General features: G+C 39.1%; 2 protein-coding genes across 2 annotated transcripts; one reads left to right on the forward strand and one right to left on the reverse strand.

Moving 5' to 3' along the window:
• Nucleotides 1–2,046: 2,046 nt before the first annotated feature.
• On the forward strand, nt 2,047–14,752 carry si:dkey-283b1.7 (von Willebrand factor C domain-containing protein 2-like). The gene is made up of 3 exons (XM_004568599.2): nt 2,047–2,598; nt 4,179–4,308; nt 10,787–14,752. Exons 1-3 carry the CDS (start codon nt 2,221–2,223, stop codon nt 11,026–11,028), a joined length of 750 nt encoding a protein of 249 aa, XP_004568656.1. The 5' UTR covers nt 2,047–2,220; the 3' UTR covers nt 11,029–14,752.
• A 120-nt stretch (nt 14,753–14,872) lies between these two features.
• On the reverse strand, nt 14,873–19,494 carry rpl23 (ribosomal protein L23). The gene is made up of 5 exons (XM_004568601.2): nt 19,357–19,494; nt 18,290–18,373; nt 15,963–16,091; nt 15,429–15,542; nt 14,873–15,000 (listed from the first exon to the last, which is right to left on the reverse strand). Exons 1-5 carry the CDS (start codon nt 19,367–19,369, stop codon nt 14,918–14,920), a joined length of 423 nt encoding a protein of 140 aa, XP_004568658.1. The 5' UTR covers nt 19,370–19,494; the 3' UTR covers nt 14,873–14,917.
• Nucleotides 19,495–20,548: the final 1,054 nt, after the last annotated feature.

Consider the following 20,548-nt stretch of genomic DNA (forward strand, 5'->3'; position numbering starts at 1 on the left):
GTTAAAAATCCCCCGAATAACCCAAACTTACAAAACAGAAAAGAAGTGATCCGAAGAAGAACTATACTCGTGCACCACCTCTAGGCTCTGTTATCAGGTTGTCTACACATTGTGGGGGTCATTGGCCAATCACAGGCCTTTTCAGTGAAAAAGGGTTGTTATGTTATGTTGTGGCCTTTTTGCACCGACAGATGAGGGATTTTATCTGTGTCATGACTCGCTCCATAAAGTCGCACCCAAATCACTGGTAAATAGAAGTATTTATTTATTATTTATTTGGATTCAGTTGGTCCAGTGGAAAATCTCCTGTGGAGTGGATCATGGGACATGACAGAGTGTCCTAAGAATCACTCAATGGGTTCCACGACCAGGTACAACCTGTCATGGTTGGCTGTGTGGCAGGCAAGCAGAAGTGGTGGACCCAAAATTGCAGGACTCTTGGAGATGGGAATAAACTGAAAATGCAGCTTTATTGCTGGAGGAAAGATTCACGAAATAAAACTTACAAAAACAAAACTCTAAACCAAGGTGCTGGAGGACAGGACATTACAAACACACAGCAAGTTGAGGGTACGACACGACACTGACACAAAGAAACTCAGGGCTTAAATACACAGATAGCAGTAATCAAGGGATGAGAGACAGGAGGGGAACACACCTGGGAGAAATCACAGCTGATGAGACAGGGGAAACGTAAACCTGAGCACACTCACATACGACACAGACCTTCACAATAAAACAGGAAACTCAGACACATGGAACCAGACAAGACATTGAACTAAACAGATTCACAAACAGAAGGGGTGACACCATAGACAGACAGATACAGACGCAGACTCAGAGGCAGACCGAAAATAACACGTAGAACTCAAACAACAATAATAATCATGATAATAAATTGGAAAATGATAATAATAAACTTAAAGCGCTGGGTCACCGACCCAGGACCATGACACAACCTTGCATCACTGCTGAGTGCAACACGGATACCACACATCCCTGCCTATTGTGGTTTCATTAAAGCACGGAAACTATTTTGCTAGATCAAGTTACAAAAACTAAGTTTAGCAAAAAAAACAAACAAACAACTAAACGTTTGATTTGAGTAATATCAATTATGCTTGGTTAGGGACAGACACAAAGAGCACTTTTTCACATAGTTTTGGGTTAAATGTAACATGCTAAACAGACATTACATCTAAAGGTAATGAAAGCAGCACAATCCATGACATTAAAATGGTAAATGGCCTGTATTTATATAGTGCTTTACTAGTCCCTAAGGACCCCAAAGCGCTTTACATATCCAGTCATCCACCCATTCACACACACATTCACACACTGACATTACTTAGCTTAAAAACAGTTACACATAAACATTTTATGCAATACTTTATTCCTAAAAATAAACAAAGGACTGAAACAAAAGATTTGCCATACAATAATAATATTGATGTTAATGCGATGGAATACGATTTTGTTATCATATACAAATGCTGTTTCTGTTCATGGTTTCCATCCGCTGTCTGTTACAAAATGAAGGATTTATTTTCAGAGATTCCAGTAGTATTTAATTATTCATTTATTTGTCTGACATGTTAAAGTTGGAACCTCTGGAGCAATGTAAAAGGCAATCGTAGGAAGTTAAAATGACATTTAATCTTATTTGGTGACAAGAACAAATTAGCAAATATGAAACTATGGCTGCTGTATAAATAATGAATTTAAAGAAAAGGAGAATACAATTGTTATGTAAATATAGTGGTAATATGTTTAGGTTCCAACTTTGTTTAGTTGAAAATCATTCATTATTACTTAAACATGAATAAAAACAACATAAAATATTTAAACAACCTTGCCCCTTGACTTTTCTCCCAGATAACACCTTGCACACGTCTATAACTTTTGTTCAGCTTTGCTCTTTCCTCCTTTTTTCCCTTTTTTCTTACCACATTTTGACCCTAAAAATGTGTTATTATGAAACTAAGCTATGATCAAACATTTGCCCTTCCCTGCGCTTTAATATCCTAACGTTACCTCCGGATTTGGCCGAAATTAAGGGCTCGGGGAGCCGCCTGCTGTCCTCGGGTAATTTCAGTGACGCTCCAGGGTGACGCGCATGTATGGGCGTCACAGGCGCTCCTGATAGTAGGAGGAGAAGTTCGGTTAGAGAAGCTCCTCAGTAATCGCACACACGGTTTAGTGTCAGGTAACCTGCTCGCCATGGCAAACCGCTATCTCTCAGTCCTGCTCGTGCTGATCCTGCTACTCCTTCCGCTGCCGCACGGTCCGGCGCGCGTGGCGGTTGCTGCGGAATACTCCAAAACCGACTTGGACTACGAGTTCGGCGACTACAGGGGGAAGTGGTGTATCGACGACCACGGCTTCGTGTACAGCATCGGAGAGGTTTACTACCCGAGCCCTACGTCGTGTCCATGCACATGCACCATCGACGGCCCAGTATGCGTCCGACCCAAGTGTCCTCGCATCCACCCCCGGTGCACGCGGATCAGGTATAAAGCGTGCTGCCCGGTGTGCGAGGCTATGGCCAGAGTCTGTGTCTACGGAGGCAAAACATACAGGCTGCTGGAGGAGTTCAGGGTGAGAAATAGCCAAACTTCTGAATAACTCCTCCAATCCATGTCCCAGCCACAAGTTCATAATATTACAACCCTGTTGATGTGTTCCATGCTAGTAGGGATCCTCTCTCAATCCAGATGTTTTTCCATCACCTACTTATAATAAAGTTCATAAATTATTGTTTCCTTTTTTGCCGCTCAGTAAAATAGTGTATTTTCTCCTCTTCTTGCAGCTGCATGACACATGTAAAGCATAGAATGTTTTGTATAGCATCCTCGCTGTGTCACTGTGATGTTTTCTAAAAGTGTTCCAAAGAAATAAGCAACACGTTTACAGGAAAAAAAAAATAAAGGTTTACAGGGTTTGGGGAGTGGGGGGGGGGGGGGGGGGGGGGATTTTTGGTTTTGTTTTGTTGTTTCACAACACTTATTCAAACTAGTTCAGAATGTGCAAACTTTAGATACACAGCCCTTATATGCCTTATTTTACAGAACACAGCTGTTTTTGCCAGAATAGTTTTAATGCATGCAGTAATACTATACGTCATCATGTCACTGATACATTTTTCATTGGTAATACATAATCATGTAATATGAAATTACCAACTCATCTAAAACCAGAGGGGGAAAAAACAAAACAAAAAACAGCAAGTTTGCAACATGCTTGAATAACTTTGGGATGAAAGGTGAAATGTTAAATTCTTAATTTTCAGGTCATTGAGTAAATGTCTAGAAAAAAGATTTTCCTTGTTGCAGTGATTCATTATCTCGAACTTCTGTAAACTCCTCCGACAACCAAATTCAAACCCTTCCTGCTGTTGCAGGTTGTTTGGCCCAATTTATGATTGTTTGAAGGCTTACACGAATAAGCTAATGAAGTAACCTACAATAAATTCCATAAATATGTTTTAGATATACACTCAATTGTTACTACTTGCTAATATTGGGTTTGATCCCCTTTGGCCTTCAGAGCTGCCTTAACTACTTTTGACATTGACTCAACAAGGTGACATTCCTCAGAGGTTTTGGTCTAGACTGACATGATAACATTTAAAAGCTGCACATCCATGATGCCTATCTCCTGTTCCACCACATCACAAAGGTGCTTTATTGGACAGAGCGCTGGTGAATGTGGAAGCCATTTGAGTACACTGAACCTTTTTTAATGTTCAAGAAACCATTTGAGTGGTGTGAGCTTTGTGACATGTGATGTGTAGGGAGATGTGTAGACTGTAGTCTCAAGGTGATGGACATTGGTCAGGAACAATATTCAGATAGGTGCTGGCATTTAAATAATACTGGGCTGGTACTGGGAAATCCAAAGTGTGCAAAGAAATGATCCCCCCGTACTAACACACCACCCTATTACAGAAGCATTAAACTGTTGATAGAGGGCAGGATGGGTCCAGGATGGGTTTGCTGCCCAGAGCACTAGCACTTTAAAAAAAAGGATGCCTTTTTTTAACATTCTGAAGGCACCAGAATGTTAAAGAAAAAGCAACTCTAACCCTACCATTGTTACGCATCTTTATTTTGAGACCATGCAGACTATCCAAATGTTAACATGTAATAATGATGTTCACGCTTACCTGTGTGTTTCAGCTGTCAAGGTGTGAGCGATGTCGCTGTGAGCCCAACAGAGAGGTGTACTGCAGCATTTCAGAGTGCCCAGCCCCACACTGCGTTAACCCCACCTACGAACCCAACCACTGCTGCCCCATATGTAAGACCGGTGAGAGTCACTCAGGTTCAAAGTGTTTCTTTCTCTTTGCCTCATAAAGATCTGCTTCAGTATCAGCTTTGCATACATTATGTTGCATAATCGTGTAAACTGGGAGAATATCATGAAAATTTAAATCCCCTTCTTGCAAACAAAAAGAAACAAATATGGATTTATTCGTAACTCAAAAAGTCTTTAGAAAACACGCTAAGACTTCCTGTTTGGCAAGTGATCGTATATTAAAATGCATTCACAAGTTTCACAGTTGTTTTTCTTAAAGACTCTAGTTTCAGTGGGCAGATTGTGTTCATAATGTTATGTTACCATAAGTGCAATTTAAGCTTCCCATCGAGTGTTACACAAAATCAGCAGCCTTTGGCCTTCTACCTTATATAATGTCTCTCTTACCAAACATAATGACAGTAAAAGTGACTCCAAATCTGAGCTTGTCCACAGTTTGTAGTTAAATCGAAAACCTTTGTAAATACAAAGGGTGTTGGTGTAATGATTATGAAATATCTTCAGATATGCCAAAACTGATAATTTGCTGTAAGCTTTCTCCATTAGGTCTCCCAATACCAACCAGATAGACAGCAAATAGACAGCCCCATGGATTGGCCCATTGTCACCAACAGCTGATTTACTTTTTTGAGCCAGGATCGGGTCGATATCTGATCCAAATATTGGATTGGTGCTCCCCTAGTACTTACCAAAACTTTTCAGATCGCTTCTTTTGCTCTCTGTAGTAAATGTAATCATTAAAACTAAGCTTAAATTTTTATTAAGGAATGGACGATAGCAAGAGTTGTATAAAGTCATTTGTAATGCTCTGTGTTCTCAGTTATAGATTGCAGTTTTCTTAGCCGATTGACCAGTGGTTTTTTTTGCTCATTCTCATTTCCTTAAAAGAACTGAAATTGACAGCATATATAAACAAACTTAACTTTTTTTTTTAATGCTAATGCTTTTTAAATTTCGTAAAATAAATTATTAAATTTTAGATTTTCCCTCAAACTGCAGTTACAGGATCTTCTCTTAACCCTCATCCTACTGACTTGGGTGCATGCAGACCCCAGAAAGATATTTGCTGTCATTTATCTTAGGTGGGTTTTTTTAATCATTCCAAATTTTTATGACTTTGTCATTCATTTTGTTCGTAATGATGTTCTCCCTTGATTAGTACTGTTGTAATATATTTGGGTATTCCCCGGGACCTAACACACTCAAAAGTACCAAATTCTGCCAAGCAGGTTTAATAAATGGCATTATTTATTGAGATATTGTTGCCCATAAAGCGTATATCAGTATTATATAGTATCAAATAGCTGGTAGGAACTTTCTATTGTTCATTTTAAAGAAAAAAAACTCAATTACTGCACATCATCTGGATGGGAAACTTTCCAGACTGGAAATTATCTGAAAATTTGAGCCTGATCTCCATGACACAATTGGGGTGTGCCCCAATCCCCAGTCTGAGCATCAATGACCCTCAATGGAGTGAGGAGTCAGTAAAACTATTCACTCACTCATCCAAATTGATGAATTCAGAATAAGAAATAACTCATAGTCATCCACGCCCCTTCTTCTTTCGCTCCTTCCATCTTCCTTCTTCCTCCCCCCCCCCCCCCTTTTTTATGGCGCTTTTCAAGTCATTATTATTCTCAGACCACCTGCTCACATTAATACACAAGTATTGGGGGGACTAGAAGCAAGGTGGGTCTTGAATGATTGGTACGTCCGGCTATTGGATGACCCCATCTACATCCCGAACCCCTGCCCTCCACTTCTCTTCCTTTGCGGAAGCATTTTGAAGTTGGGACCATGGAGTTCTGGGCTGCCCCCAGACCTGATCAGAGGGAGTCAACCAATGTGTTAAATGCTCTTATCCTATTGAGAAATGATTCTCTGAATCCAAATTTCTCAAATATTGCAAACAGGAATTTACAGTTGACTTTGTCAAATACTTTTTCTGTATCGAGTGATACAATTAGAGTGTTACTTTTTTGATACTGTGAAAGCATTAAATTAAATAGTTTATGAGTGTTTATAGATGAATGGCTTTGATGAAACCTGTCTGGTCAGGATGGATAAGTGCTGGAATTACTTTCTCAAAGCAGGATGCTAGGACCTTGCTTATATTTGTAATGTCTTTATTTACCAGAGAAAGTGGTGTATAACTAGTTGACTGAGTGAGATCTTTATTCGGTTTTAACAACAGTATTCGTGGTAGGAGGAATTCTAGAGGTAATCATAAATTTATCTGTCATTCTTATAAATAGTGGGAACAAGGTTGGCCAAAAATGTTTGTAGGACCCAGCAGGGACTCCATCTGGGCCAGGTGCCTTATTATTGGGGATTTGATTAAGAGTACAGAATAGTTCTTCTAGAGCAATAGGTTTATCCAACATCCTAACTTGGTCTTGTGTTAAATGAGCCAGATCTATAGCACTAAGAAATTTGTGAATATCTTCCATATTCGAGTCATGGTCAGAAGTGTACAGATTCATGTCAAACGTCCTAAAAACATTATTTATATCTTTAAGATTACGAAATGGTTTCCCTGCTAAGTCTTTGATAACTGTAATTGTTGTTTTTTCTTTATTTTGCTTAAGTAGGTTTGCCAGATATTTGCCTGATTTATTATTGCATTGAAATTTGTCATGTCTCCAACTGGCAAGCTGATGGACGAGCAGAGATTTTGCCAGGGGAATGGTACTTGTCTGACTGCATTATTCTAAGTGTAAAGTTTGGTGGAGGGGTATTATGGAGTTGGGCTCAACTACTTATTTCCATTAAAAGGAACTTTTAATGCTTCATCATACCAAGATGTATTTGACAGTTTCAAGCTCCCGACTATGTAGGAATAGTTCCAACATGACAACATGACCAGTGCACAAAGCATGGTCCAAAATGGCCTCGTTTCAGGCATTCGTGTAGTCAATCCAGGTTGCTCAGGTTGTCTGCCTGGTCTTAGAGTCCTGGTCTACTGCTCTATTAATAAGAAGTTGGTTCTTTGGCCCTCTGGTGTTTTTTCCAATGCCTTTCTGAACTGTGGTTACATACTGACTAATGCACCTACTCAGCTTGGTAGCTACAATGTTGACAGGAGCTGCCATGTGTGGGAGAGGCAGGTAATTGGCCAGTAATTTCATGATGGCGTGCCCTTGTGAGCATCCTTCATGATCAGGATTGTCTACCCTTTGTTAGCCAGTCTAGATGAGTACCTGCTGTTAGCCACCTCCTTTGTGCTTCCTATCATCTGTGGACTGCCGTTAGCTTCTTCAGAGGTAGGCATGGATCATGTCTCAGTTAAAAAAATGAAAATCCTTCTGTGCTACCCTGATTTTGGCTTCCAGCCTTCTTGTCCACGAGGATCTATATCTACATATATCCTTGATCTTGTACCCTAGTACTTGTAGGATTACCGTACTACAGAAGAAGTGACTCGCATCAAGAAACCTTACCAGTGGCTGGACAAAGCCATAGAGGGTGGGGTCTATCACACAAGGCAAGTTCCAAGGCGCAGGCTGTGCAAAGATCTAGAGACAATCCAGCACATAAGCGCAGGGTGCAAGATGCTAGCAGGAAGGGCATGGAACACCATGAGCTAAGATCCTGTGAGACTTGCAGATTAGATTAGATTAGATTAGATAGAACTTTATTAATCCCTCGGGTGGGTTCCTCTGGGAAATTCGATTTCCAAAAAAGCACAGCGCCGACAGAAGTTACAGAGTTACAGAATATTATATATATATATATAATACACACACACACACACACACACATATATATATATAAATACAGAGACAATATAAATAAAATATACGAAGGGGATAAATAGAATAAATAGGAATAAAAATAAAAATACAAGTGAATTGCACATTTCAAGTATTGAGTCTATTGCACCGTTGACTATTTACAAAAGTATTGCACAAAAGGTATTGCACAGTGAGGTGAAGAGGCACTACAGCTTAGTTGTTCCCCCCTCCTTTGTATAGACAGACAAACTAGTGGTGGCTAACCCACTTGACATAGTAGTGGTGGACAAGCAGAGAAAGATGGCTGTAGTGATAGATGTAGCTCTACCCAGTAGCTAAAAAAAATGGTAAATGGAACCACTATGCGCAGGACCCTCAAGCGCTCAGGCCCATGGTAGTGGATAGAGAACCCAAACTAGGATAAAGGCTGTCTACAGGTCGAGTAGGGACATTTTTTTTTTGTGAGGGAATATGAGCATCAGAAATATGAGCAAGAGACACATAGCCCACAAAATCCATACCTGGACGTTGCCTGCATTAACAAAGTCTGTATCAGATGTTAAGGAACTAGGGCACATTGATGAGAAGTGGGCTACTGAAACAATAAAGCATAAGAAGACGAGGAATGAGAATAGGGAGCTGTTGGCATGCTACTACACTATGCTGCAATAGCAGCGGAAGGAGTTACATGACGAGAAATATGGATTCTTTTACACCCAACAACTAGACTAACATCGAAAAAACTAGTAGCTCAGTAGTCCAACATCTGGAAGAAGCAACTGCTATCACAACTATGACAAGACTCATGACGTACAACATAAATGCTACAGCAAGGGGGACCCAGGACATCAGGTCGGGTGGAGGTATCATCATCCCCTGGGTTGGGGTGAGGTTGGGTAATGCAAGAACAGTTGCAAGTTTCTTGGGTTTTTCTCTTTATCTATTGTTGTAGGGTCTACCTTACAATATAAAGCGCCTTGAGGCAACTGTTGTTGTGATTTGGCGCTATATAAATAACATTGAATTGAAGTTCTAATTAAACATGGACATTAAATTACTTACAAACTCAGTGCATGCTTTTATACAGCTTATCAGTGCTTTTGGACATTTTTTCATAACAGTTCTGTTTAAAATGTTGCTGTCTGAATGTTTTCCCCATTCCCAGCTGTCATTTGTTTCATCTATGTGTACATCCACTCTCCTCTGTGCTGTTATATCCCATCTCACTGACTTTATCCTCATGCGCGCACACACACACACACACACACACACACACACACACACACACACACACACACACACACACACACATATTTAAGCTGTTGATCCCAGTGTGCACTATAGTAAGAGCGGTCATTGTGACAGTCAGTATGTTCACCCTGGAGCTCTCAGAAGCTGCACTGGTTATGTCACATCACACACCCTGCAGCTTATACAGTCATTCCCGTTATGTCACTCAGACTTTCATTGCTACTGGCTTTGAAACACTGGTGCATCAGTGTGTGTGTGTGTGTGTGTGTGTGTGTGTGTGTGTGTGTGTGTGGGAGAGTTTGAGCTCTTTTGTAGCAGTGGGTATATTAGCTTTGCTTTTATATGTTGCCTTAATTATAGAATAAATTGGACATGGAAAGCAGTTAAAAGGTAAAAAAAAAAAAACCCAACAGGAACATGCACATAAACATGCTTTGCTGTTGCCTTGCTCTTGGTGTCTAAAGGCAGTTGCAGTTAAGTTGAACCTTCTATTTTTACTGCTTCAGTTCTGCACAGACAGCGGGACAGATGGTTCAGTTTGTTGCGTCACTGTTTTCTTAATTTATTTATTTTTTTCCTTACTACTGCCAAATTCCCTTATGTCAGCTGTGCTTTATTGGATGCCATCAGATCTGGCATTAGATGAACTGTACTTCCTGTGCTCCTGCTGGTTGGGGTTGGTAATTGTTTCTCAGGTAGCCGCCAAATAAAGGAGCCCCATCTGTGAATAAGGAATGCAAATCAAAGGCAGGCTGTTTGCATTATTTAGTCAGTAATTACTATCCCACATAATTTGTAACTGCGATTTTGTTGTTGCTTTAATATGATATAGACCTGAGAGATATTAGAGGGCATTCATTTATCTTTTGGGAAGAGAGACTTCTTAAACTAAAATAGTAAATCAATAGTAAAACTGCTGTATGCAAGAAAATTGACATAATTTAAACGAAACAGGAAAAACAATAATTTTAACAGGTAATATTAAAATAAAATAAAAAAACAACTATATTTAGACCTGTGTTGCAATGGAAAAAAACCATTTCACTGTGTGCTTGTTTGTTTTGAGCACACTAGCAGGCCATGATAATATTTTTTTAACTGAATAATTCACAAAGCATCAAGCATACAGCTAATACTGACAGTGCTGAGGTGGGTGGTTGGTGGGTTGTAGCTTGGGAGTGGACCCCCATATCAAATTGGGGTTAAAGCCCTATAATAACCTACAGCCAGATTTGTCTGTAATTACAGATCTGAGACTTAAAATATGCAAGAATGGAGTTATTTATTCTTTAGGTTTATGATTATTTTTAAAAGTAAACCCTACTTGAAAACAATGAGACTAAAGGTGCGGTCCCATTAGAGAGACAGCCGGCATGTTTCACAAGCGATAACCTCGACTACAGAGGAAGGATACGCTCTTCTATGAACTCGTTCACTGTTTGATGACGGAAACGACAATAAAATGTTAACTGTCATTATAGGTCCCAACTGTTTTGCTGGGAACAGGGTGATCCCAGCAGGGGAGCGTGTGAACATTGACGAGCGAACAGTATGCTACTGCACCTACCGGGATGGGACATGGCACACCCACCCCCATGCCACCTGTGAACAGCGCCCACAGCCCAGCCCAACACAGAGCACCCGCACTGAGGCCCCCAGCGACAAGGACAGCAAAGGGAAGGGAGGGAGGCCATTTATTCCCAGACTGGACGTAATACCTTGAATTTTAATTTGTTAGATAAATTTATCAGAGGCAGAGTCACTCTTGAGGTACAAATCAACTCATGAGTCTGCTAAACTTCAACTTTTAGAGCACCACATAAAATGTATTGTTCAGAATCTAGCTTAATTATCCAAATAGAACAGCTTCTCCATATGGAAAAGATATATATAAATCTTATAAAGTTTGTATCTGTCTTGTGTCTGTCTTGAAAAGCATATAAGAGTGAAAACAGATATAAGATCCCTTGAAAAATTATATAATGAAACTTGTATGTTTTGGATACTTACTAAAACAATGTATGAAAGTAATGAGAAAGTGGCCACTTTCATGAGTAAATCATATAAGTTTTCACTATTTCTTTTCCATATGGGTCGGTTCTTCTACCTGAATTCAAGATCTAAAGTTAACTTGTTGGGAAATAAAACAAATTGGTTCCCATTTCTTTCTGGGAAATGGCACATCTTAAGTCCACACAATGGGAACTTCACATAGCTTGGCCAAAATTCTGACTTGTAGTGAAGGTGGCTCCCTGGAAATTTAAACTCTTTTTCCACTACAGCATTGGGTAAGCTCTACTGTATATTTAAAAACAAAAAACCCCACTAAGCTGCTTCTGTTTGGCGTTGGTGAAATAAAAGTGAAACTGTAAAATAATCAAAGAGATGTTTAGTGTCAAGTGTAGAAATGGAGCTGGTTGGCAAGACCATTGGGAAAGAAGTTATATTGACAGTAGAAACCCAAACAAGAAAATAGAATACACAACTCTGAGACAGCTTGAAACAAATGCCCAAGAAAGTGGTTAATATCCTATCTTACTCAGTCCATTACTTTATTCAAACCTGAACTGCTGTCATACAAAATGACTGAAGAATTGACACTCTAGCCTTTTGATCAAATACAGTAAATGTAAGCTTTTTTTTCAGATGTAAAGACCAGGAATTTTTTTTGAGATACCGCACAGCCAAAGAAATTCTACTGTAAACACATGCTCATTTAATGGATTTTCTTGTCTTACTGTATTGTTGAACACTGCTGAAGACATCAAACTGTTAAATTTCACTATTAAGAAGTCATGAAGACCTACAGATTTTACAAATATCTTCAAGTAGTTCCCACAAATGCTTTTGGTGGCTGTGTTCTCTTAAACTCTGTGCTCCTACTCATTTCAAGCCATCTCAGATGCATGGGCCATTCTCCTGAAAAATAGATGATTGTCCAGGAAGTTCAGAGCAGACTGTATGCTGTGTTAATGGAGAATAATGTCCATCTAGCAAAACTTGAAAAGACACTGAAAATATCTTGAAGAAAACTTGAGTTGCCATGGATGACACAGCATTTCTGACACACAGTAGTAATACTAGAATGACACCATCCTAAACCAGTCCAGAGTAGACCGACTGTGCCACACATTTTAAGTATGCTGAGATTTGGTTGTTTATGAAAAATAAAAAATAGCATTGAAATTTCCTTTTACATGAGATTGGATAAAAAAAAATTAAAATACACTTTTCTTATTTCTACACCTCTGTGGCAGCAGTACTAACCTATGTGTTGCCCTAGTATGTGGGAACAAAACTCTTAAGAAGCCCATTACCAAGAATAGACATGAGTATCCAATCAAATCCATTTTATAAACCAGCAGGTAAACTTGAAGTAGCTGATAGTTTAATTGGATTCATTGGTTTAATTGAAGGCTTTATAACGATCAAAAAAAAGTTGTACTTCCCAATTTTAAACTAATTTAGACATAAAGGGGCATTTCTAGAGCAATGCTGTTTGATGAGCTGTGGTTTCTCTAACCCATCTTTGCAGCAGAAAGAATCTCTTAAACTTCAGGTTTCCCAAACTGAATGACTTTCATATCTTAAAGTAATGTTGAACTGTTGTTTATTAGTTGTTATTAGCCATTAGCAAAGCCATTCTAGAAGCTTTGTCTGCTTTATCCAGTCCAAAACCAGTTTTGATCCATGTTTAGCATTACCCTCCTGTTGGAACATTCTGTTGTATCCAGCAAAACAGCCTGAGAGCATACTGCCACCACCATGCTCGATAGTCGGTATATTTGCAGAGGTTTTAAAGCCTCCAAACGCCACAGTGATCCAAAACCTGTCCTACTGTACAGTGACACTGACATTATAGCAGTTTCCAAGACTCAGGCAGACTTGAGCCTTGGTTGTTCTTGAATATCCTAACCAATTTCTTCACCTGAGTGCAGGATAGGGTCTTCTTCTACAACTTGGCGGTGATGACACATCCAAACAACTTGTACCTACACAAAATTGTTCAAACTGATGATCTTGGAATCTGCAGATGTTTATAAATGGCTCCAAGACACCTTCCCAAGTTGTGTAACTCTGTAATTCTCCTTTCTTAGACTTTCCAGTTGTTCTGCATATTTGTCAATTCAATGATTGTTGTCATATAACTTCCTCTATGCTGGTAAAGAGAAAGTCAATTATGATCGATAATGAGAATAGCTCTTGAAGTTGAAAGACAAAAGTGAATGTGTGTATATATTTTAGCCTGTATATATAATTTTGACCACAAATGAGCCACGAGAAACCATCTCGTGGCTCATTTGACAAGTATTCCCGTCACCTCGCTCCAGGAAAGACTTTATTCCGGTCTCACTTTGCTTCTCTCCCTCAGTGTTTTAGTGAGGAGGATTATGTGAGGTTATCACTAGTTCTGTTTTCTAAAAACAAAATAAATTCAAAGTTGTGTACTAAATATTTTTTAAAACATTAAAGATGTATGCCCTGCAATTATTATACCAGGGGAAAAGAACAATTCAAAGAAATTGTTAAGGCTCAAAATATCAAGTATGTAAACTTCTGACCACAACTGTGCATTCTACAGCTAGATAGCTTTGCACTGTCTGCTTATTTGTCAGGCATTTTATGTCCATTGTGTCACTAACCTCTTGCATTAACACTTCCAAGTTCTTTTACTAAACCTGCAGGTACACAGGCTACATGACCACAGCTGAACGTTCACCTACACATACACAGTATTATCTGTACCTTTGTTAAGCGCCACTTTTTCACAACTGAAACTGTATGCAGACATACTGTCACAGTGAAGTGCGGGAAAATGCAATGTTTTTCTTTTCTTTGTACCTCAGACTGATTGACTTTGGAACATGGGCATGATGAAGGCATCTATGACAGAGGAAACATGCTATATGCAGATGGTAGTGTGGCTTCCATCTGCCAAGCAGTGAGGTGCCAGGGATGTCCAAGTACAGCAGACAGAACTGAAAATGGCCGAGCAGGAAAGCACATTTATACACTAACTGAAAAAGGATGGTGTACACATGCATGCCAATTCACAGGTCACCTCCACTGTATATTCAAAACTCTATTAATGCCACACTCCTATAAAGAAGTCCACTAGGGGAAGATTTCATTCACGGTTAGGTGGTGACAGCTAGACACTGTAAAAACACATTTTGAAGTGTATTCCTCTTTATTAATTTTGTGTGGCTTCTATCCCATCCTCATGTCGGCTGTAAAATTCACCCCTCACGAGTTAGTTTGTTTTGATTTAAATTCTCCAGTCAGGTTCAAAGTTTAGACTTCTCCCTACAGCTGTAGTCTTGACATTTTTGTTAACAACAACATCTTTGTTGGCCCTAGTGTATCTAATGTGAGGAACGGCAAGGGGTACCAGCTCTCAGTCATGTACATACTGAATATAAAAGAAAAATAAACTTCATATTACCAAAAAAGTTCTGAGCATGTACTTGACTCTTTATGAATATTAAAACACAACAATAAGAGCCTTTTCTGTAATAGTCTTAACATTTTGGACCGAAAGGTAAATGAAACAACCAAGACACATCTCAATAACAAGTTTTTATTGAAAACAAACAGGTGCAGGGTCCAGCTCAGGCTATGCTGCCAGCATTGGAGGCAATCCTGGGCCACAGGTCAGCACACTCTTTGGCCACTGGGCCTGTGATGGCAGAACCTGTAGACACACACACACGAAGGAACATAAGTCCCGATACTTGTGTTATTTTAAAAGCTTAAAAAATAAACTGATTTTACAATGGAGAGGCATAAAAGTTAGGCAAATTGATAAGGTGGTGTTATTTTCATTACTGGGAGCACATCATTTGGGTCAAACATAACATTAACCAATACATTAAAAGAAAAAGTTGTACTGAGTATTTATAAATTGTCTCATCCCTGATTGAGATCAGTCAGCCACAGTGGGGTCGCTGCCGTCTCACCCACAGTGATGAAATCAATATTCCCTTCTACGACAACTCACCGAGCCACTGAGCAGACAAAGCAAGTGCTTTTGGAAGGGCAAATATGCGCCTGTCATGACCACACACCAATCACCTCCCTGTACAGCGCGCATGAATGCCACACCACGTTTCAAAAACCCACCTTTCATTTCTCCTTTGTTGTTTACTATGACACCCGCGTTGTCTTCAAAATAGAGAAACACGCCATCTTTTCGTCTATACGACTTCCGCTGCCGTATCACCACCGCAGGATGCACTGTGGAGAGGGGAACAAGGTTAATTTGAGCTTAAAATGAAAAACTAAAAACCATATTTGAACAACTTTCTGCAACTGAAACTGGCAACTTATATTTAGACATTTAAAGACTGCAGATGGCGACGGTAGTTCCTGCTCTGCTCTAGGGATCTTCCAGCTGGAAGGCTACTCCAACCAGAACCTGTAAACACGTTTCACTAAACTAAAGCTAAACAGGCAAAGAGGAATACAGTCACCAGCTTCACTGTTAATGGATCCACCGCTCCTTATTGTTTAGTTATCTATCATTGAGAAATGACTGCTTCTGCAGGAAAGCAGCTTAAATGACATTTAATAATTAGTTTATGAAAGTGTGTGCAACGCTGCAAACAGAACCTACATGTCTGGTGAAGACTGTATGACGACCAGTTTCCCACTTACCCTTCTTCCTGAGCTCTGGCTTGCCTTTCTTGACTGTGGCCATGACCATGTCACCAACTCCAGCAGCAGGAAGACGGTTCAGACGCCCCTTGATGCCTTTCACAGAGATGATGTACAGGTTCTTGGCACCTGAAAAACACAGTAAGAAACACCATAATGAGAACAGAGGACAGGGTGGCAGAAAATAAGATCTACTCCCATTCCGGTTTATGATAAATTCACTTTGTCAGCTTGTCTCATCCCTGATTGAGATCAGTCAGCCACAGTGGGGTCGCTGCCGTCTCACCCACAGTGATGAAATCAATATTCCCTTCTACGACAACTCACCGAGCCACTGAGCAGACAAAGCAAGTGCTTTTGGAAGGGGCGGACAGAAGGAACCAACTGGTAGCCATTTTCCCAGTGCTTCACTAGGGCTGTTCGATATAACGATATATCGCATGACGATATAAAAACATCTATCGTTTCATTTTACACTATAGTTTGTTTTGTGGTGTCGCAAAATAAACTGTTTACGGCAATATTTTTTCATTATTTTGATGTCACTGTAGTGGCTATATTAATGTCTTAAAGTTCTCTCTTTCTCTTATATTTAATATAACCACACTACGGACAGACAAGCGCCTGTTTCTATGCGTTGTCGTTAGTAACAACGACGGTAAAACTATCGTGTGTCCGCTTGTTTATTTTCTACATAAATCTTTCACAATAAAACTCAAGATCCTGTTGAGACTTTTCAAAAATAAACTGAATCACATGAAAGAGTATGCAGAGTATTTACGGGTGAGAAGCAAAAAAAGGGCCGCCAGGTGCTAAAAAATAAACCTTAGACTCAAACGTTAGAACAGGCTTTTCCCTGCAGCACGCCGTGTAATAAATACAAAGAAAACGCCGGCCGTTTCAACTTATATCTAAAAATGTATCGTTTCATGCATCGGTTAAAACACTCGACTCCAGGTACACGACGCCCAGCTAGAAACACTTCACACAAGTCAAGCTGCCCGAGATTCACAGAATTCACAGAAAATGTTACTATTTTGTGATTTGTATCGTTATCGGGACGATAGATGTCTTATATTGGGATACGAGATTTTGGTCATATCGCAAAGCCCTACCTGTCACTGTAGTTTCACTTTTAAACAACAGTGCCATGTTTATGCACAGGTTCACATAATGTGAGATGCAGTTACTCAAAGTTCTGAAACAGTTTCTTTTTCTGCCAAGTACTTTTTAAATTGGTTCTAAAAAACAACATACCTTCAGTGTCTAATTACTTTACCCCCCAAGGTAAATTAATTGGACACTGCTACCAATCGTGCCCATTAATCTACATATTAATCCAAGTTCAACTTCAACAACATGTTTTTGAGTATAGATTTTAAGTCAGGTGAGCCTTCAGGTACAATCAAGTACAATCAAACAGTCAAAAGCATTCTGTCTAGAAAAAGTGGAAACAAAAGAACCATGTTGGGTGAGATCTTAGTTTTCAGAAAACCTCTCTCCTTAGACCTGACACACTGATGCTTTACATGTTAATTTTCACACAGAGGTTAAATAAAAAAATCTCAAATAATCCATTTATATGCATTAGTCAGTATGGTAGATACCATGTATTCCAAGTCGTCACTTATATTTAATGATAAAGCTGCTTCCAGGACAACAAAAGCAGACTTATTCAGTGCAAACATCAGCAGGTATAAGCAACAAGGATTAAAACAATATCTTTCAATAAGAAAGAGTACAATAATTATATTTGCTAATGTGTTTTATTAGCCTTTTGTGATCATTACTCTGCAAACAACTGCTTTAGGAAAAAAAACACTATGAAGTTACAGGGAATAACGAGTAAGGGGTTTCTTCTCTACACAGGGCAATACCAAGGAAGTGGGAGGTTTATCGCCATTCCAAGCAGTAAGAAATTAATCCAGGTTTCCAGTACATTCATCATTGAGCAGCACATGGTTCTCTATAGCCAAGTTAAAATTAAGCAGTTCCACATAACTTTCAAAATTTGAAAGAAAAAAACAAACAAACCCTGAGATTTACCAACTTTGTCCTTTTGTGATACTTTTAGTTTGAACTATTTACAACAACAAAATCAGAAGGAGCACACCAAATAAACTAGTTCACATACAGGGAAGAATGGTGTGGTCAGTCTTAGTGAAAAGATAACAGCTCAACATCAAAAACAGCAAGTTTTAGGCTGGATCTTAAATTCCCTTCAATCACTTAAGAGTTTAAGACCGTATTGTATAGAAAAGGTGAACAAGAGAAGCAAAAGTCAACAGGAGTCAACCTGACACAGCAACGAGTTACCACAGACCTACCTGTGTTGTCCGCGCAGTTGATAACTGCTCCTACTGGGAGACCCAGGGAGATGCGGAACTTGGCTCCAGAGGAACCACCACGTCCTGCAGGAAAAGAAACATGCTCGAGTAAGAATCATTTCTACCTGACAAATTGGGCATTTGTGATTCAAACTCAGAGGAAAGATATTTCAAATGTAAGTATTTACCATGAGTGCCCTTGTGTACTTAGTGACACTGAAATCCCTGACTTATGATAGCGCTTTAATCATCACATAGGTCCATTTTAGGAGCGAATGTCACATTTGAGAAATCTACACACCCACTGTAATACATAAGCAGCAAGCTACAGCATGCTTTACTGAAGCTTGTAACGCAGCATGAATATGACCTTTGATCAGGACACAATGATGGTTAAAATTCAGAGAAGCCAAATCTAAAGGAACGTCTAACCTTAAGGATATTACAAATACACAACTTTTACAATTCTGTTTAATTTCGAAGCTACAAAACACGTAAACACTTTAAACCCTATTTTCCATTCACTGGGTTAAGAGTAATGACACGTAGTAACCAAGAGCTAAAACTACATTGAACCTCACGCATTTTCCCTTTTGCTCAATAAGAGTTTGTTTCAAATGTGGCAGCTCCAATTTATCTACAATTCACGCTTGGTGTGCACCGGCTCTGCTTAGCTTTCCCGGCTAGCCCTGATCACCACAAATAAATTCACTTCATTGGCACACTTTCAGGTCAGGAAGCATCGTTATAACTCACTTAAAAACAAAGACCTTATCACCACACAGAAGGCTAAAGTGTGTGGAAGAAAATGCGACTAGCTCGTACACATTTTCCGCCTCTAGCATTTCTCGCTTCAGTAATACATGGCGCTGAACGAAAAACATGGCTTCCTTCAATTCCCATCTCAACCGCGATCTTTATAAAATCGCTAACTTTTGTCATAATTTCAAAACTAGTCCCACAAAAACATTGATTTAGCTTCTCTATCACACATAAACAACTATATACGCTGTAGCTCGTCTTAGAAAGAGCAGATGGAGGTGGATTTTATAAAGCAACTCTCATACCTCTCTTAGACATTGCTGCAGCACGGAAAGAGGAAGGCGGAGAAAGGAATTGTGGGTAATAAAGCTGAACAGAAGTTCCTCCGGGTCAGGGTGACGAGACGCGTTGCGTTCAAGAACAGTCGGGAAAATTCACCAAACACATTTGGTGTTTACGTTATTTTTTGCGTCTACGATAGAAAATCGAACTGGATCGCAAAGTGATGTTATACTTATTAGTCTCGCGTGTTTTAAAAACACTGTTTACCTTAGTTTCCCAGTGTTTCTTCTTTTGTAAGTCCAATTTTATTATTATTATTATTATTATTATTATTATTATTATTATTATTATTATTATTATTATTAGAATCAAATTATTTACTTGTTTACCTAAACAATTTACCTGGCCGTTATATGTAGTTCCCGTTTAATTCGGTCTTGGGAAAGGGTTGAAAAATTGTTTTAACGGTTTCGGATAGAAATGTAGTTGTACAATCATTTGTTTGGACTGCTAAGAGGTGACACTGTTGTACTTATTGTTGTGCTTTATGAATACATTTTTTGTTTGAAAAATCCTGTGGTTAAAATTAATTATCATTTTATATCATTCATCATTTGTTACTGAATCATAATGAATCAGAACAGATCACTGACACAACAACGTCCTCGTCTGTGCGTGTTCTCTGTTTAAAAACGTCAGTCTGTTACATTAAGACTTTAATTACATTTCATGAATATAATTAAGCAAAGAACTAAAGGATATTACATTGTAATCGACATGATGGGACAACAGAAATTCATTTAAACTCAGATGCGCATCTTTCTAAAAAGAAAAAAAAAGAAAAAAATAGAATATCACAAATTGTTAAAACTGACGGTTTATGAGGCTACATGTATATCTTTGCTTTTTTCTTTCTTCTGGCCTCTTGGGGGCAGCAGAAGCTTGTTGAGATAATATGAAGAATCATCAGTGGTCTGGATTGGACTGGTAATCCAGCCCAGGGTAGATGCAGTTGTAGGCCGTTGGGTCAATATGATTTTTCACCTAACTTCAAACCTAAACAAGAAAACCAGCATAGTCAGAGTGTTAAGAGCGGTTAAAGAAATACCTAGAAATAAGTTGTGATATTTTCAGTGATCTCCAGTAGAGATTGTAATTATCTGGCCTCTGCTGTTGTTCTTTGCGGATTTAGCCACCTGAATTCATCAAGAAATA

The sequence above is a fragment of the Maylandia zebra genome, linkage group LG4 (assembly GCF_041146795.1).
Source record: "Maylandia zebra isolate NMK-2024a linkage group LG4, Mzebra_GT3a, whole genome shotgun sequence".
NCBI classification, from domain to species: Eukaryota; Metazoa; Chordata; class Actinopteri; order Cichliformes; family Cichlidae; genus Maylandia; species Maylandia zebra.

Coding starts and splice junctions, on each gene's coding strand:
- si:dkey-283b1.7 (XM_004568599.2), top strand. CDS start 2,221: ATGGCAAACCGCTATCTCTCAGTCCTGCTCGTGCTGATCCTGCTACTC. Junction 2,599..4,178: donor GGCTGCTGGAGGAGTTCAGG/GTGAGAAATAGC, acceptor TGTGTGTTTCAG/CTGTCAAGGTGTGAGCGATG. Junction 4,309..10,786: donor CTGCCCCATATGTAAGACCG/GTGAGAGTCACT, acceptor CTGTCATTATAG/GTCCCAACTGTTTTGCTGGG.
- rpl23 (XM_004568601.2), bottom strand. Junction 15,543..15,962: donor GCCAGAGCTCAGGAAGAAGG/GTAAGTGGGAAA, acceptor CCCTCTCCACAG/TGCATCCTGCGGTGGTGATA. Junction 15,001..15,428: donor CAACAAAGGAGAAATGAAAG/GTGGGTTTTTGA, acceptor GTGTGTCTACAG/GTTCTGCCATCACAGGCCCA.